At 43.4% G+C, this 19,075-nt stretch overlaps 1 protein-coding gene across 1 annotated transcript in view; it reads left to right on the top strand.

Annotated features, from left to right (window-relative positions):
• The first annotated feature begins 720 nt into the window (after positions 1-720).
• Positions 721-19,075, top strand: part of KIF13A (kinesin family member 13A) — a 215,783-nt gene continuing 197,428 nt past the window's right edge. The window contains 2 exon segments of the mRNA XM_073810392.1: positions 721-936; positions 1,204-1,294. Coding sequence (XP_073666493.1) covers positions 882-936; positions 1,204-1,294 — 146 coding nt within the window. The 5' untranslated portion in view covers positions 721-881.

Genomic DNA, 19,075 nt, shown 5'->3' with positions numbered 1-19,075 from the left:
AAATTCTTATGTAAGAGTGAATGACCCTCCAGCCCACTTGACAGCTCTCCCTCAAGAAAAGTGCAAGGGCAGGGGAAGGAAGTGAGAGCAGTCCTTGCAAACACACACTCTTTCGGTGGCAGAGGCACAGATTGATTTCCAGCCTCGGTTCACCACACGCATCTGAAAATGCATCTGCGCGCTCCGTGCGGTGCCGGGCGGGCGGAGGGGGCGGCGTGCCGGCATTTCGGTTGAGGCGTATTTCATTCCGTGGGTAAGGCCTGCCCACCCGGCACGCCCAAGAGCTCTGGGGCTGCGGTGACAGCGGCCCCACAAGGTGACTCGAGTTCAAGGCGGTACCCGTGGGGTCCCCGCCGGCGCGGGTGCAGGCCGGGCCCGGAGAAACCGGGCGCCCCGCCCCGGACTGCAGCGGCCCCCAGCGCCGCGCCGCTCGCCGTCCCCTCCGGGTTCCGCTGGGCGCCGCGCGCCGCCGGGCCGAGCCTCCCCGAGCCGCGGGGGCGCGGGCGCGGCGAGGCGCGGAAGATGGCGGCGCGGCCGGGCCCGGGGCGGCCGCGAGGGGCCGCGGCGCTCTGCGGTCGGCTGGGCCGGCGCGGCTAGAGCGGCGCCTGGGCCCGGGCGGCGCGGCCTCCTCCCCGCCCGCCGCCGCCGCCGCCGCCGCCGCCGCCGCGCCCCGCCCCGCGCGCCCGCCCGCGCGCCCGCCCCTCCCCGGGCCGCGGCCGTGCCCCGCGTCGCGCTCCCCCGGGATGGCCCGCGCGCCTCGGCGCTGCCTTACGGAGCATACGGCGGAGCAGCGGCGGCGGCCGCGCTCGGGGGGCGCGCGGCTGCGGCGGCGGCGGCGCCGCGCGTGAGGGGCCGCCTGGGGCCGAGCGGGCGCCGCCAACATGTCGGATACCAAGGTAAAAGTTGCCGTCCGGGTCCGGCCCCTGAACCGACGAGGTGAGGAGCTTTCCGCTCGTTTTCGTTTGTGGTCGGGATGAGGGCGGGGGCAACTTTGGAAACTGCGGGGCCGCGGGGCTGGACCGGCGGGAGCGGAGCCGGAGCGCCGGGGCGGAGGCGGCGCCCGCACCGGCCGCGGGGACCCGGTGCGCCGGCTCCCGGCTCCGGGCTCGGCCGCCTCCCGGGGGAGTCCCGCGCGGCGCGCAGAGGCGGGCTGCGGGCACGGATGCTCGGCTTGGCAACGTTCGTTTTCCCTTTTGCTTTCAGAACTGGAACTGAACACCAAGTGCGTGGTGGAGATGGAAGGGAATCAAACGGTCCTGCACCCTCCTCCTTCTAACACCAAACAGGGAGAAAGGTAAAGCGGGTGCCGAGAGGGCGGGCAGGAGGGTGCAGCCCCGCTGCCTCCTGCAAGTTTGAGCCAGGAAAATGGGAGTGCTCTTGCCTATTGTTAGGAGGACGGCTTCAAGTTTGTTGCACGCTCCTGTCTGAAGCTGTTGCAAGTCCAAGTTCCTCTCTCTCCTCCCTCTGCCCCCCTCCCCCTTGTCCCCTCCCATCTAGAGCGGCATCAAGGCAGGGCACCCCGGCCTGAACCAGGACCAGTCCGCTGTGTCCCCGGCCGGCTTCGAGGGCGCCGGATGGGACCCTAGAGATGATTAGTCCAATAGCCACATTTTACAGATGAGAAAACTGAGGCCTGAGGCGAGCAAGTGACCACCCCAAGGCCTAGTTCGTGGAACCCAGTGCCCCTGGTTCTTTCCACCACTGTACTGTTTGCTTTACTTGGCAGAATTGTTAAGGAACTTTGTGTGTGAAATGGGGGGTGGGAGGGAACACCTCCGCACAATAAAGCAGAACAGTTTTGTACGATGCAGGCTCAGGCCTGGACCATTTAAGATCTATTTTTTTGTTGGTGCTGAGTTGAGATAATGCCTGAATGTAATGCGCGAATTTCGATTTTCAAGGAAACAAAAGTAGTGCCTGGAGCTGTGTAGACACTGGGGGGATGTTTAAAAGGGGCTGCATTTACTAGATGGCAACATTTGCATTTGAAAAGTGGTAACTGTTGGATCCTTATTAATTCTGCTCTATTCCACGCAACAGTATGGGAAAATGCCCTAAAATAATTTGAATATTTGGCATTTTTTTGGTAAGCCCCTGAGAAGAAAACGGTTGGAATTCATTCAGTATAGCAATACAGTAGCTTGTAAAAATAGGAAAGAGAAATCAGGGAGATCTGACAAAATTAATTCCTCTCTGATGAGAGTTTGTGTTTCTAAAAGTCACCTGTTGATTGATGTGTTACAATTTAGTGATTTTTTTGTTGTTGTTCTTCAGAGATTTTTTTCACTAAAGAGAGACTCTGAAGTAGGGTTTGTTACTTTATCGCTAAAGGAAGCAACTGCCTTCATTCTATAATCATGCGGTGTTCAGGCATAGTTTTACTAAATTTGGGGGGGAGAAATTATCAGGAGGTAAGTTTGGGGATTCTTTGCTTTTTGTGCTGAGGCTAGAAATTTTTATCCAATGTGCAAACATTCTGCTTCCTGTAGCAGATTGTTATGGCTATTGTAAATAGCTGAGTTGTATTTAAAATATGTTAAATACTTTTCAGTAATGGATGTATCCTTGAATAATACTTTTAGATACATTTTAGAGATTTATAGGATTTTAGATACATTTATAGCAATGTAGTTGTGTATTTCTTAGTGATAGTAAGTAAACTCATTGAGTAAATTAAGATATTTACAGATTAAATTAGTCACCCACATCACCAACATTTCCCAACCCCCCCCCCCCCCAACCTGAATATTGTTTGAGAAAAAAATTCTGCTGGGTCAGAGTCTTCAAAGCTGTCTAGGAAACAGGTAGAATGTTAACTCCTTTTATGTAGCTGTGGCTTCTGTTTCCCTTGCTGGTTTGACACCTGCTCCTTGTCACTCTTAACCATCAGGAGTGTTACTGTTAGCTACTATTTAATGAAATGAAGCTTTGTCATTTGTGGGCAGACACAGATTTAGTGTTGTGGAATTTGGATAGAAATTACAACTGTAGATGGTTGGAACTGCTAAATAATCAATTGATCATTTTTAGGGCCACCACTGCAGTTACTAATCAGCATCTTTTAAGTAATGATTTGAAGGGTGACTTTGGGATTTATCCATCTGCTTGCTTCTTGGAATAGCCCCTTATCTGGAACTATAAGAATAGCACTGAAACATGGGTGTTCTCTTGTTCTGACCTCCTGACAGATATGATTCTTTGAGTGGTGGATGGGCCCTTTCTGTGGGATTCTGCCTGGGTACCTGTCATTCAGTTTACAGACACACTGGGAGGAGTGAACACAGCAGTGCTGCTTGCAGGTTAGGATTACTGTCTTTGCAAGGAGGGAGACACCAAATGCATTTTGATTTTCATTAGGCAGCTTGGTTTTATGTTTCTCCAGTGGGTCTTCCCTTAAAGCAACAGTGCACTTAAAAATAGAAACAGTTCCTCCCTTGGGTTCTGGGTTGATTAATTGCAACAACGCTTCATGTTATGTTTGCAATTCATTTCTATCATTTGTTTTGGATAGAGCTCAGAGCAAGGCAAGACTATTATTTTTCTTACCTAGAAGTCCAAGGTTTGAAGTGTAAGAAGTTTTAAATTAATATTGGCAAACCTGTGTCAAATTGAAAATCACTTTTTTTTTCTGAATATTGCAAGAAATTACTAATGTATTAACCATGGTTGGAATTTTAAGTTACTGGGTGAAAGCTTCCACTCCTACCAGTAAAAACAAACAAGAGTGCATTGGTTTCCAGGAAAAGAAACAGATAGGCTTAGCTTTCATGATTTTCCCCCTTTATGGAATCAAAGCCAAAACTACATGTTAAGGACTAAAAGATCACAGGTCTTCTGAGGTTAAAGATGTTTGTTTTGGTTCTGAAATTCTAAGATTATAATACACCACAGAGGTCCAGGTTAATAGTTGATGTGTTTATCAATCACCATTCTGAAACATTAAGACATATATGAATGTATTTCTTAAAATACCATTGCATTACCATGCAGGAGACATTTATGAAGTTCAGATCATGCTGGTACCATGCTTAGCTCAGGGGATCCAAAGATCACTACGGACCCATTGCCTGTGCCAGAGACTCTCACCTTTGAGAGACGTGGGAAAACAGGGGAAAAAATAATTAAAATATAATGTGGTAGATTATGTAGATTACACTTTTCCCACTATATATACCGTATCATTTGGAAATTACCTGTTTGCTCTTCTGTCTCCTCTCCTCTCCTTGAGGCTTTGAGATCTGGGAAGGCAGGTACCTTGTCCTACTGACTTTTGTGTCCCGTGTTTCCAAACAGCATCTGGCACATAGCAGGCCCTCAGCAAATGTCTGCAGTGTGATGGTTTGCAGTGTGATGGGTGTGCTGAGGAGGGGCTGTGGATGTGACCCGGGGTCCTGGCATCCTGCAAAGACAGGTGGCATTTGTGCCTGTCACGTGGGTGCTAAGAGTACAGGTTCACTTTTTCAAGATCGGGAGAAAGTCTTTTGTCAAAGTGAAAGCACACCTGCCTCAAATTACTTATGGGTGATTGTGTGTGCGTGCGTGCAGGATGTGGCATAGGGTGCGGAAGCCAGGCAATTCATGAAGGGAGAACAGAATGAGAACCCCTAATTTGCCAAAATAGGTAATAGTGTTTTTTTTTGCGGTACGCGGCCCTCTCACTGTCGTGGCCTCTCCCGTTACGGAGCACAGGCTCCGGACGCGCAGGCTCAGCGGCCATGGCTTACGGGCCCAGCCGCTCCGCGGCATGCGGGATCTTCCCGGCCCGGGGCACGAACCCGCGTCACGTGCATTGGCAGGTGGACTCTCAACCGCTGCGCCACCAGGGAAGCCCGGTAATAGTTTTAAAATCAAAGTAGAAGCAGATGTACAGTGCAAAGCCTTCCTCTCACCCTGGTTGTCATCCCTACTCTTCCCATCCCCTCACCTGTCCAAAAAGTAACCACAGTCATTAACTTCTCATGCATATTTTCAAATACACACACATTTTATATATATATATATATTTCCACAAATATCTTTTCTATAATTAAATACCAGTATATTGACTCCTTCATATTTTTTTATTTTTTAATATCCTGTATGGGTGGTAGTAGTGGTTTTAAAAATATACATACCCATGTGTATATGAATCTGATCTTTATAACTTTTAAGAAGTGACGCTTTATTATGAGAGTATGATGGAACTTGCTTTCTGCAGACGTGTTTGTTCTTATTTTAAATCATTTTAAAGTAAGTGAATTGTAGGGTAAGCATCCAAAGCAATGTGCATATGTCAGTATAACCTAGCTAAGTTAAAAGAAAAATTGGACTAAATTTAGGGTTTTAGTAAAAGAGCATCAAAGTTTTAACTTGCCCAATTTTTCCATACTGCAAGGTGGGTAGTGTAGCTTTTAAAGTATATGAGGGTGGGTCAGTGGAAGAAAACTACATCTTGGTCAACTGCATCTATACTTTCTAGTTTATGCATTATATGTTGCAAGTTTTTGATCATTTCTTCCACCAGGCTGGCTTCCACTGCCATTCCAAAGTCGTCTAGGATGGTTCCTTCTGCTCGAGTATATCCGTAGACTGGAAATTTAAAAATTAGTTAAAATCATATAAAATGAAAAAGATCCATCACCTAAGAAGCAGTAATATTCCACATTATCTGATTGACTTTGAGTTTTATTGTGTTTTCTGTGTTGTTACTCTTCTCTCTGGTTCAAATATTACAAAGTTGATTGTAAGAAAGCAGAGTATTTAGATTTCAGTAATATAGGAGTGAGCATTCTTCATGCATGTTATCAGTGGCATTTTAAAGAGTGTCACAATGGAATATTTTCATTAGCTGTCAACGTTTTCCATTTCTTTGCTTTACAATAAAGATAGATTGTCATCTCTCACTTTAAAAGACAGGACTAAAAGTAATTACAATGCTGTATAGATAGTAATTTTAAAATTATTTTGTTCACAGTTAAACATACATTTTACATTATGCACTGTTGTGTGTACGTATATGAAGGTTCATGAAAAAATTTACTATGTGCAATGTCTCTGTTATTTTCTACCACCTTTTCTTTTATAAAGGGAACTTTATTTTTATTTATTTATTTTTGGCTGCGTTGGGTCTTCGTTGCTGCGTGGGCTTTCTCTAGTTGTGGCGAGCAGGGGCTACTCTTCATTGCGCCGTATGGGCTTCTCATTGCGGTGGCTTTTCTCATTGTGGAGCACTGGCTCGTGGCGCGCAGTCTTCAGTAGTTGTGGCTCGAGGGCTCTAGAGCGCAGGCTCAGTAGTTGTGGCACACGGGCTTAGTTGCTCCACGGCATGGGGGATCTTCCTGGACCATGGCTTGAACCTGTGTCCCCTGCATTGGCAGGCGGATTCTTAACCACTACGCCACCAGGGAAGCCCTACCTGGTTTTGTTTTAATTCATTTTAGAAATGATGGTTGTGACTTACAGAATTAATTTCACAACCCGCTAAATGGTCACAAGTTTATAATTTGAAAAATACAAGTTTAATGGTTAAGAGGTTGGGTTCTGCATACATATATTTGTATATATATTTTAAAATCAGTGTAATAGTTTGAAGTGTGAAGTAGTTTTATAATTTATAAAGGCTATGGTTTAAAAAGAAGAATCCTCTTCATTTTTAGTCCCAGAGGCAGCCACATATAGTGATTTTAGCTTATTCTTTTGGGATTTCCCTCCATATTTCTGAGTAACATGCTGGTAGTGCTAGTTTTTAATTCGTTCTCTCTGTTTCCTTTCTGTGCCTTATTCTTACCCCATCCCCGAATTCTCCCCATCCCCCGTTTTCCCAATATAGTTATATAATGTATCAGTATTTAGTGCTTCCATTATTTAAATGACTGTATAGAACATTATTTACAGTTGAGCCATGTCTCTTCCATGATTTCTCCTATCATACAACACTTTTTGTTTTCCCTGGAGTTAATAAATGTTTTAATTTTTTTCCTTTCTCTCTAATTTGCTTCTTTTTTATGTACTTACCCTTAATTCAACTTTTAAATTATCTCTCCCTTGCCCACATCTCCTTTCAAGACATTTGGATATTATCAAGTGCTCTCTTGATTTCATCTTCTTAGAGACATTTCTCCTTGATCCTTCTAACATGTTCCTTTATGAACTGGTAACCTTCTCTGCCTGATATAGCTGTCATCCTGGGGTTCCTGTCACACCATTCTGAGAATTCCTTTTATTTCTCTTCTGTGTGGAATCTGTTTTTCTGTTTCCTTTTTCTTTCTTGGTTTACTGTCTCAATTTTGTAGAGCATATCCTTTGGTAGCTTCCTGAGAAAGAATGTTTGGGAAGTAAGGGGTTTTAAAACCATGAAAATATCTTCATTCCACCCACTTACCTCGTTAATAGTTTGGATGGGTATCAAATTCTATTTTGAAGATATTGTTGCTTTAATGTCTTCTAGCTTCCAGTGTTTCTCTTGAGAAGTCCAAAGCTATTTGGATTTCTAATCCTTTAGACGTGACCTAGATTTTCCCTTTCTGGAATCCTATAGAATATTTTCTTCCCCATTTTTGTGAAATCACAATGGTGGGCCTTTTGGACCTGGAAACTTGCATCCTTCAGTTCTGAAAAAAAATTATTGAATTAATTCATTAGCAAACACTTTTTTAAATTTACTCAGTTCTTTTCTGGAACACTTATTTGGACATGGGGTTTCCTGAACTGGTCCTCTAATTACTTTATTTTTCCTTTCTACTTTTTTTTTTTTTTTTTTTTGGTGGTACGCGGGCCTCTCACTGCTGTTGCCTCTCCCGTTGCGGAGCACAGGCTCCGGACGCGCAGGCCCAGCTGCCATGGCTCACGGGCCCAGCCGCTCCGCGGCATGTGGGATCTTCCTGAACCGGGGCATGAACCCGTGTCCCCTGCATCGGCAGGCGGACCCTCAACCACTGCGTCACCAGGGAAGCCCTCCTTTCTACTTTTTATCTCTTGTTTTTATTCAACCTTCTGGGAGATTTCATCCACTTTATCTTTCAACCCTATGTTTAATTTTTATTATATTTTTCATTTCTAAGAACTCTTATAGTCTTTTTTTTGTTTGTTTTAAAAATAGCATCCTATGCTTGTTTTCTAGTTGTGGCATTTTTTATGTCTTTCTGAGGACACTAATGATAGTTTCCTCTATATAGTCGGTCTTTTTTTTTTTTTTTTAGTGCATAGTTTTGTTGGTGTTGGTGTCTGTCTTTTATGTTGAATCTCAAATGTATAGATTTTGGGCTTTCTCTAGGACAAGGACTATATATGATTTATCTTTGTGTTCTTAGGGCCTAGATTCAAGAATGCCCAGCACACAGAAAGCATTTTGTAAATTCTCTTTGTTGTTTTAAAAAAATGATTATTAATAAACGGTTCTGTCAACTCCCTTTTCTTTTTAGCTTCCAACAATAGAAATAAAAATGCTTTTCTTTTTCTTAAGAGCACGTGTAAATGCTAGAATTAAAGGTAGTAGCTGCCTTATACAACTCTTAGCTGCCCACGTTAATGAAGATAATCAGTGTAGTCAGTACAAAAGCTGGAAAAATAAGAGAAATCCTGTTTTTGTATCACTATTGCAAAAATTTTAGTTAGGAGATTTTTTTTTTTTGTCATCATTAATTTTAAAATATGTATGCTTGTTGGGCTGGGGAAATTTTTCAAAATGATACCAAACTGGCCAGTTTATCATCCTACCACTTGGCTGCTTCTGGCAAAATCTAGTTAGAGATAAGTGGATAACTTGGATTGTTTCCAATTTTCAATAAAATTACACATGCTGTGCACTCATATTTTAAAGAAATTTATAGGCCTTCCCTGGTGGCGCAGTGGTTAAGAATCCGCCTGCCAGTGTAGGGGACACAGGTTCAAGCCCTGGTCTGGGAAGATCCCACATGCTGTGGAACAACTAAGCCCGTGTGCCACAACCACTGAGCCTGTACTCTAGAGCCTGCGAGCCACAACTACTGAGCCCACGCATCACAGCTACTGAAGCCTGCACGCCTGGAGCCTGTGCTCCACAGCCAGAGAAGCCACCGCAGTGAGAAGCTCGTGCACTGCAGCAAAGAGTAGCCCCTGCTCACCGCAACTAGAGAAAGCCCGCATGTAGCAACGAAGACCCAACACAGACAAAAATAATTTTTAAAAAAAAGAACTTTATAAGAAAAAGTCTTTCACACATAGTAAGCTTTCTGAAGACATCAAGGTCTCTCAGTTATTCAACTACAGTTACCCTTTCTCAAATCTTCCCTGGAGCTATTTAGAGTTTAAAGGAGTTTGGAGAACATTACTGGCAAATGAAACGGAGAAACCAACAAGACATACAGAAACGCTCAGAAAGAGAACTTTGTACCTTCACAACATAGGAAATGAAGTTTACTAACAACACAGCTGTCAATAAAGGAAGTATGCTAAAATTCACATTAAAACAATCAAGAGTTGATTTATATGGGATTCAAGAGCTATCTTTTCAAAGATTACACAGTATTTCTGGGAATTTGGATTTGCAAATATAAGAAGAAAATATGAGAAATTCTTCCTTGGAAAATTAGTTTATTTGGCATTTTACCACCCAACAACTATGTGGAAACTAAATAAGCATGGGAAAAATGTCAAGTTTTCACATCTCTAAAATTTTATTGTAAAAATGAGTAATTCTTTTATTTGATTGTAAGATCTAAGGTTAAAAAAAGAAAAGTAGAGAGGAGAAATTCTTGGAGACTCTCAGAATTAGGTGGACAACCAGTCCAAGCCTCATCTTTTGCTTGAATGCAGTCTTGATTTCATTTTACTATGAGATGAACAATTCAGTGAATCATTGATGAAGCAGTAGAACTGTTTTACCAAATCATTCTTGAAATGAACTTTTCACGTCAAAGCGCAATTGTATCTTTTAAAAAGATTGCTTCCTTAGATACTCTAAAATGTTTTATAAGAAGCATGACAGAAATTTAAAAGGGGGGGTGGTGGCAGGGGGAAGGTGTCATTGTCTGGGCAAACCTAACAAATCCATTATTCTTATTTTTCCCCTTTCTTCATTTTGTCCTTGTCCATATAATATAAATATTTGTAATTACAATTTTGTGTTTTGCTTTTCTCGCATTTATATTTTGTCATGCAACATAGTTTTCATAATTATAATAATTGAGTAGTTGGTTGAGTTTCATAATTTTAAACCATATTTCTATATTTCTGGACCTGAAAGTTGTTCCTCTTAATGATTGTAAATAACTGAGAGCATCTTCGAGGAACTTTTTAAGAATCCTTTGCTAATTGCAAGGCATTTCTTCCCAAGCAAGCTTGCTACTACAAAAATACATCTTTGAAATTGCATGACAACATATATTGCATGACATAAATTGCATGACAACATACTCCCTTATATTATAGTGGAGTTAAAGTTGATAAATTTCAGATTTAAGTATGAGCTAGGTCATGGAAAAAATGATTTTGTGTGGACAGTAACAACCCAGGGGTTCTCACACTTAAGAGTGCGTCAGGGGACTTCCCTGGTGGTCCGGTGGTTAAGAATCTGTATTCCAATGAAGGGGATGCGGGTTCAATCCCTGGTCAGGGAACTAAGATCTCACATGGCATGGGGCAACTAAGCTCACATGCTGCAACTACTGAGCCCTCCTGCCACAACTACTGAGCCCGTGTGCCACAACTAGAGAAAAAGCCCGCATGCCACAATGAAGAGCCCACGTGCTGCAACTAAGATCCGATGCAGCCAAATAAATAAATGTCAAAAAAAGAAAAAAACAGTCCCACCCAAAAGGTTCTGATCCAGTAGCTTGGCTTGAGAATTTGCATTTCTAACCAGGTTCGCAGGTGATGCTGATGCTGTTAGCTCCGGACCAAGCTTCGAGAATCACTGCTTTAGACCAGGACTGTCCAATAGAATTTTCTGTGATGATGGAAATGTTCTACACATCTGCTGTCCTATATGGTAACCACTGGCCATGCATGATTACTGAGCACTTGAAATGTGGCTAGTGCAACCAAAGAACTGAATTTTAAATTTTATTTCATTTTCATTAGTTTAAATTTAACCTGCAGATGGCTACTGTATTGGACAGTAGGGGTCCTGACATGGTTCTAAACTTTGGTTGCACATTAGAATCACCTGGGGGACTTTAGAAATCGATGCCTGGGTCCTACCCCCAGCGTTTCTGGCTTAATTGGGCTGTAGTGGCACCTTAGGCATTGGGATTTTTAGCCGCTTTCCAGATGTCCCAGTTAGGATTGTTGTTTAACAAATCATCCCTAAAGTTAGTGGTCTGAAACCACCATTTTTTAATGCCCCTGGCCTCTGTGGGTCAGGAATTTGGACAAAGTAGATATGACTTGTCTCTGCTTCTCATTGTCTGGGGTCTCATCTTGAAGACTAGAAATCTGAGGGTGTAGTCATCGGAGGGCTTGACCGGGTTGGATGTCGGAGGTAGTTAACACACATGGTTGGTAGTTGATTCTCATGTGTAGTGAAGGTTGACAAACACTGATCTAGTTTAATAAAGCAGGTTTTAAAGCCCAGTTTCACAGCTTGTCCTTTGGTTTATTTTACCATCCTGATTGTGATCATGTATGCAAATTCTCATAACCATTAACGTTCTCAAAACTAAAGTCTGAAAGCCTCATAAAATCAGCCTAAATATTTACCTTATTAAGGCAACTTATGGAACTTTAATAGGGTCTTCGTATTATTATGAAAGTTAAGCCTCACAAATAAATTCTCTCCCATTTGAGAAAAGCCTCCTATTCTCTATCCAGGTGTATTTAATCAAAATACCTCTTCTTATTTGCTTTTACTTAAATTGTGGCAGAGGGGGAAGGAATTACCTCGATTATCTAGATGCAGGGTACTTGCCTATCCTTCAGCTGACTCCTCCACCTGACTTCTTGGGAAGCACAGGTTTCTCAGCTTTCTAATGGCCTGTGGACCACAATTCCCTGCTTCAGGCCTTGGAACTATGTGGCAGTCCCAACCTCAACTCCTGAACCATTGCAGAGCCCTAGGGACCCCATCTGTGTGGAGGCTCAGGACGGTGTGATGACTGGATGCTGCAGGGTTCTGCCACTAACGTGGTCTGTATCCTTGAGCTAGCCATGAACACTTCATCATCTGTCAAACTGCGGGCTAAACTACGTAACCGGTAAGGTTTTTTAAGCTCTAAAATTTAGATTTATCCCAACTATACTTACGTGTAGAGTTGAATCAAATAGAGTAATAGGTAACACTTACAGGGGCTGAAATGGGTTGGGTTGTAATTTACTTCTTGTCAGAGTGTGAGGAAAACCGGGGAGGAAGGGTCACTGTTCTTGGGAGGCTCTGTTTGCCTGCAGTAGCTGATGCGAGAATTGAAGGTGTCAAGTGAAGTAAGACAGCCACTAGCTCCAGATAGCTGAAGCCATTATCAGCTAGCCGGGGAGCCTGGGTTCCTTACAGACATTTCTACATGCCTCCTGTTTCAGCTAGGACAGCAGCTTTTATACGTGCCTACAGGGCACGTATAAATCTTCTGATTTGGTCCTTTCAATTAGTTTTTATCTTGTACAGTTGTGTTCTTTTGGGGAACCAGTGATTTTTAAGCTGGTCTTGCAGGCATACAGCTGTTTTATGTGATAAGTCTGTATGTATGGGGGTGGAGAAATGACATTTCCAGAGCTGTTAGCCTAAAACTTACTTGGGCAGTTTGTTTTGTTTCTGAGGGTTCTGTTATAACCTAACCAAAAGTGTGGTTAATTCCCAATATTTCTTATCTTCAACTGTGAGATGAATTCTGTTTAGTAAGAAAGAGAGAGAGAGAGAAAGAAAGGGGGAAAGAGAGAAAGGGGGAGAGAGTGAGAGTGTTTCCTTTAGGGTTTGTGTCCTCTTACCCATTCTTTTGAAAGCAGAGTGGAGTTATTGATTCTCTCTGACCCTTTAGAGTCTGGTCTGTAGGTGTGATGAGCTTTGGTACTGTTAGAAGAGGTGTGAGGAAAGCATCTGTGTGCCGTTGCCTTGAGGGAAGAAGTTCGGAGCCTTGTTTTTTTTAAAGACAGGGAACAGGAAGGAAGGCTTTGAGGAAAGGGAAGCTTTACCCTTTGTTGTTGGCTCTTTGTGTTGTCTAGAAGAGACACTCCCTAGATTGTACACCCACCATGAATGACCACAACTATTCATGTATCTCAAGCTGGGAGCCTCAGGGGAAAATCAGAAAGGGCAAAACCATGCTGAACTGCTCAGGCATTCTGTTGCAATATTGAGTGGATTTATCCCCAATTTTGGAAGGGTCATGCAGTAAACCCTCATGTAGTTTATTGAGCAGATTAATAAGCCTTTAAACATACTTACACTTTGTAGTTTAATAAAAGAAGTCCTCAGAATTGATGCTTTGTGTGCCCACCTATCTATAATCCCAGCTCAGTAGAGGATGTGTCAAGATGTAGAGCTGAACTTGTAACTGCTCTTTTTAAAATTGGATAACAAACTGTTAGCGTTTTTTGTTTTGTTTTGTCTTTTGCTCTCTATCTTTAATGACTTCTATTTAGATTGTTAATTAAAGTTTAGTATTCCCTGTACAAATTGTAACAGGGGATGGTTACATTATCGTGTTAAGAAAGAGCCTTAAAATTACTGTTTCCAGGGTAATGCTTTGAGTAAGGAGGAAGGAGTGTGGTAGGGGAAGCTTATCAAGATAATGGTGTTAAATTTGAGCAGCCTTATCCAGTTTTAAACATCTGCCTTTTTGATCTAGAGTTACTGTAACAAACAGGTAACATTAGCATGGTAATGTAACTAAGTTTGTTTTGTTTTGTTTTTGTTTTTGAAGCCTTTAAGTTTTGCTGGCTTTGATAGTTATCAATAGAATAGTATCCCCCCCCCCCATGACAGCTTAGTCTGCGTTTTTGTGATGAATTATGCAGTGGAAATAATTTTTCCCAATTGTTTTTCTTTTAAATACTGAACAAAGAGTCTTCCTTATTTGTGTGTATAAATGAATTTTTCTGAATGGCAGTGTACATCTTTGCTTTTATAGTTTGATACATTGAAATAACCTCACCCATCTATTTAAAAGTTAGCCCAGATAAAGTTTAAATGTTCATAAGTATGTGAATTACTTTGGTTTTTTTTTTTTTTTTTGCGGTATGTGGGCCTCTCACTGTTGTGGCCTCTCCTGTTGCGGAGCACAGGCTCTGGACTCGTAGGCTCAGCTGCCATGGCTCACGGGTCCAGCCGCCCCGTGGCATGTGGGATCTTCCCGGACCGGGGAATGAACCCATGTCCCCTGCATCGGCAGGCGGACTCTCAACCACTGCGCCACCAGGGAAGCCCTGAATTACTTTGTATTTGAGCCAGAGCTTTTACTCAATGAAAGGAAATCTTTTATTTGCCTTTTGTATGTTTCTGTGGCCGTCCAGTTGGGTGTAAATATCTAGTAGTTTTGTAAAACACTATCAAGTATTGTGACAGAATGATGTAGTGGTCCAGAGCCACTCAGAGGACTTGGGAGACCAACTGCTTATATTTGAAACTGATTATGCAACTGACTAGCTGCAAAATGTCTGGCAAGTCCCTTAACCCTCTGTGCCTGTATTTCCTCATCAGTAAAATGGGAATAATAAAATTACAGACCCATAGCGGTTGTGAGGATTACCTGAAAAACTGGGTTCACCTCTTGGTGGGTGTCAGAGAGGGAGAAGGAGGACTTATTACTTGTAGCAAGTAAGGAAAACACCGGGATCTTTCTCAGAGCTGTGGCTCCCCAGCAGCAGAATTGGGGAAGTTTTAAGCTAAGGGTACCTGCATATTCATGAAGGGGCTTGAGCCCAGGAGAATTCAGCGCAGAATTGGGGCAAAGGTCAACAGATCCCAGACTTTAGTTGATTGAAGTCACAAAAGGTCAACTTCATCATTCTGTCCTCCACCAGGGTGGGGACCTTATTTCCTACAGACTCAAAACTATGTATCAGATGACTGTGTGTAGCCCTTGAGGAGGAACTAGGGCTCTGTTTATCGCTGAACTGTGTTTCTTGACTGCTTTCTCTTTGTTCCTGCATCCCCTGGCTTCATTTAAGAGCATTAATTACTGAGACCTGTTCAAGGGCAAGCATTGTAGCCAGGCTTAGATCCCCAAATGGCTTAGGTCAAAATGGCTTCTCTTCTGTCAAGGAAGCCGTGCCTGGTTCACTTCCTCCAGGGACCCCCTACCCCATCTGTTTATAATAGCAGGGTACCTTGCACAGGGCACACATTAAGTGTTGACAATTTAATATTTTTATTAACACGGAACACTTAAAGCTTGTTGCCCTACGCTTTGCTTCTCATTCCAAGTTTAATGAATGAAGTTTTTTTTTTTAACACCCAAGAAGAGCAGTTAAAGAAGGACGTCTCAAAATTTTTGCTTTTTATTGTTATGAATTTTCTGATTTAAATGTGGATACTTCATGCAGTATGTGGTGACACTTTGTGGTGTTAAATGAGACACTTGCCATGTCTCAGCTGACAGACCGCAGGAGCACTGCTCTTTGGAGATGGATGTGTTGAATTTTGTTGAAAGGGAAATTCCTTCTATGACAGGTGTTCACCAGTCTGGTCATTTGGCAGTCATTCATTTGGGCAAAGACTATATGCCCATAAATTGTATGTGAACACATTGGGAAGTGTAATTTTTTGACAAAATTTTGACATGTTTGTGAAAGTATGTTTGGGAAGAATGGGGGGCTGGCGATGGGAGGGTGCACCAAAGCCCTGGGACAAGATCTGAGGGGGAAAACCCGCAGTGCAAAGAGCTTGCCCTGGAATTTGACGCATTGCCAAACTATCTGAATAACAAGAGAGCCTGTTTGGAGACCTGCATAGGGATGGGACCGTAGCCCTAATTGTGCAACTTCAGCGCTGTGTTCCAGGTAGTGGGTGTCCATCCATTGTTTCCTTAGACACAGTACGTTCTCAGTAAATGTCTGTTGTGTTGATTGTATTTCTGTTAATTGGATATATGGTTACTAGGCTGTAGTTAGTATAGGAGATTTGTAGATGGTCAGTACTACCTAGTCATAGACTGACTTCTGAGGAAATGAACATCTGGAGCTACCGAAACATTGTATTCAGTAATATTGGGTTTCTGTGCTTTTTTTTTTTTTTTCCTGTCTGAGGAAACTGACTTTATTATCCCAGGTCCCCAGGCTGGTGACTCTTGTTTCCAGTGTTTACCGTACTGGAGTCATGGACTCAGGGCCTTTCTAAAAACTCAAAATAGACATACAGTTTTTCTTGTATATCTGGTTCTCTGGCGCCCCTTAACTGAATATGCATTATCCCGAACTCTCCTATTTATTTATCTGTTTGTTGGTAATCTTCTGGGTTTTGGTAGTCTTTCACTGACACACTAAAATTTAGAAAATATATTTAGACTATTTCACAGCAATATTCGAGTTTCCTTTGAACTTACTAGTCATTTTCTTAAACATTTTTTGCAAAAAGATATACAAATATGGAAACCTAAATGCATGCAGATTTGTGGGGTTTTTTAATACGGGAGTGATGTACACCTTCTCAGAAATTTTGGTCAGATTATCCAATTTCCTGTGTGCAGAAATACACGAAAACTAAAGAGGAAGATAAAGAAAAATTTTGATGTACTAAATTCTTTGTACATTTACGTGGATGATCATCAAGTGTGCTTTGCTTTTCTCCTTTCTCCCTCTGCGTGTCAGACACCTCAGCCAACATTCCCAGCCTGTGGCTTTGTAAGTGGGGAAAATACAGGCATGTTCCTCCCGTTTGCCTCCCCCTCTCTCTGCTGTGTCCTTTGATGTCTTCCAGGCTCTGAGAGTTTGGTGCTGCTGCCCTTGTTCCACCCCTGGAAGCAGAGAACTTGATGGGGCGGTGGGAGGAGGAAGAATTAAAGGAATTGAATTGACCTGGGCCCTGACCTTCCTGGCCCTCGTCAAAGCCGTCTCAGTGATCTGGAGTCAGCATTAGGCTGAGATTGGGGAGACAGGGTCAGACTACATGTGCCCCATTCCGTAGCTGGAATGTTTTAAAGTATCTGAGGTATGTATTAGGTATCTTCAATTTTCATTTGGGAAGATAAAGCCTTTTTTTACTTGATTAGTCAACCTTCATGGTTAAATGGCTGTTAATCGGCACGAATCAGAGCCTGTCAGAAAGTGTCATTCCAGGTGGGACACTGAATGCAGAGGAACATTTTTATTTCAGGATTCTGAGACAGGGGATCTAATGACAACATGAAAGTGAAGCGATTTCACATCAGTTACACGCTTACAGCAATTTGCCTGCTTCAGTTACTGGTGTGTGTGTGTGATTCTGATCAATTTCAATGCGGTCTTTGACTGAAAGTCTGGATCCTGGATAAGCCTGGCTCTGGGAACTCCTCCCTAAGCCTCTCATTTAGTGAATTCTTTCTAGGGATGTCACTGATAGGTCCTGGTAGGAGTGTTGAGCAGAAATAGGTTATAGCCGTTCAGAAGCCTTGAATCAGTTCCCCTGATCATTCTGGTGCCCTTCCTCCATCCATGTGGCCAAAACCTGTGGCCCTGAGTAAAGACAGAAATAAGTATTGCAGAAGGCCAGCTTGTTCACATGTGTTTGCCTACAGTGGGCTGCTGTGAACGTGCAAGCAGGTTGGTGGTCCTTGATCTGCTTTGGAGTTGGTTAAGTAGGAGTAATGTGGTATTTGTGGGGGCTACTGAAAACTCGTTAGGATTTGAATGTGTAGAAAACCAAGCCAAAGCTACCTCTTTCTGGCATCTCCTGCTTGAGATCACCAAGCCCCTGGGTAGAATGAGGTAATTTTAGAGTATCCTCACTTGTGATGTTTGCAGTGCAAATGCTTGCTAGCCGGAGCCCCGTGGTCCCGTTCTTGAAGCCACCCGCTGCCCTGCTCGTCCCACAGGTGCCCCATGTCATTAGGAAGTAGCGGGCTGCCCTTTTCTGAGCAAGGTGGAATTGAGAGAAGCTGTAGTTTAGGAACTGGTGTGCATTTCGGGGCCTATACACTGGGAAAAAACGATACCGTTCACGTTTCTAGTTTTCTGAAAAGCTGTCTTTCGCGAAAGCTCTTCAGTTGCTTGTGGCTTCTCGCTTGCAGTATGTGGCCCTTTAATAAAGACTTGTGCTTTGACAGCAGGGTATCACATCAGCGCACACAGCCACGTGGCACTGGTGTCCTGACTGTAAATATGTCCCTGTATGAAAATTGTCAGTGGGGGCAGAGGCCCTGGCCAGTATCTGGTGCCACCTGGTCTGGGGGCTGTTGCGTGGAGGCCAGCCAGGTGGGAACTGCCTAGTATCTCCTACACTCGCTCTGACGGGGGCGGCAGATAACAGGGCTCCTTGCTGTTTTGCACAGTTTAGTGAATGATCTTTGGGGTGTGTCAGTCTTCCGAACTTGAAGCACTTGTTTCTCATTTTGGCCAGGCTCTAGCCTTGACATTGGGCAGGACTTTCGGGAAGAAGCTTGGCATTTTATATTTTAATAAACTGTCCAGTCGTCTTTGTCTCTGTTGGTGGTTGGGGAGCTCTGTGGGTGGTGGAGAGGAGATAGAGCACATGTAGGCATCGTGTGGGTACCTTAGTCCAAGTGCTCTGACCACTTGCCACCTCCACCCCGAAGGTCAGCTGATCCCCTTGGAGGGTGGGCACATCTGGACAGGCCTGCTCTGAAGAGGCCGCCCGGGGCTTCTGGTTACATGGCTCAGGAACCCTAGCTCTGTGAAGAGCTATTCCAGGCTCCTGGTCCTTCTCCACTAGCTTCTAGAGTGTTTTACAGGTTTGAGGCGTGGCTTACTGTGAACATTTTGTTAGTGCATGTGTGCATGCTTGCGTACTTGCTTATTTGTTTATTTAGCTTATCTGCAAGCAGAATGATACTTGTAAAGTGCCTTGTGTTCGTTTACTGACAGTTCATTATAGCTCTGTGAGTTCTGTCATGGAGTGCTGAGTCAATGTTTCCAAATACTTGAGAGGAAGATAATAATAACCAACTTCATGGCCCTGGAGAATTTGTGCAAATGGCTTATTGCCCCTTCTAGATGTAAACTTAGGGCAGAACCCCTGGTTTTATTTATCTTCGGT

Source organism: Tursiops truncatus, chromosome 10 (genome assembly GCF_011762595.2).
Source record: "Tursiops truncatus isolate mTurTru1 chromosome 10, mTurTru1.mat.Y, whole genome shotgun sequence".
Lineage (NCBI taxonomy): Eukaryota > Metazoa > Chordata > Mammalia > Artiodactyla > Delphinidae > Tursiops > Tursiops truncatus.
This window is presented reverse-complemented; position numbering and strand designations above follow the sequence as displayed.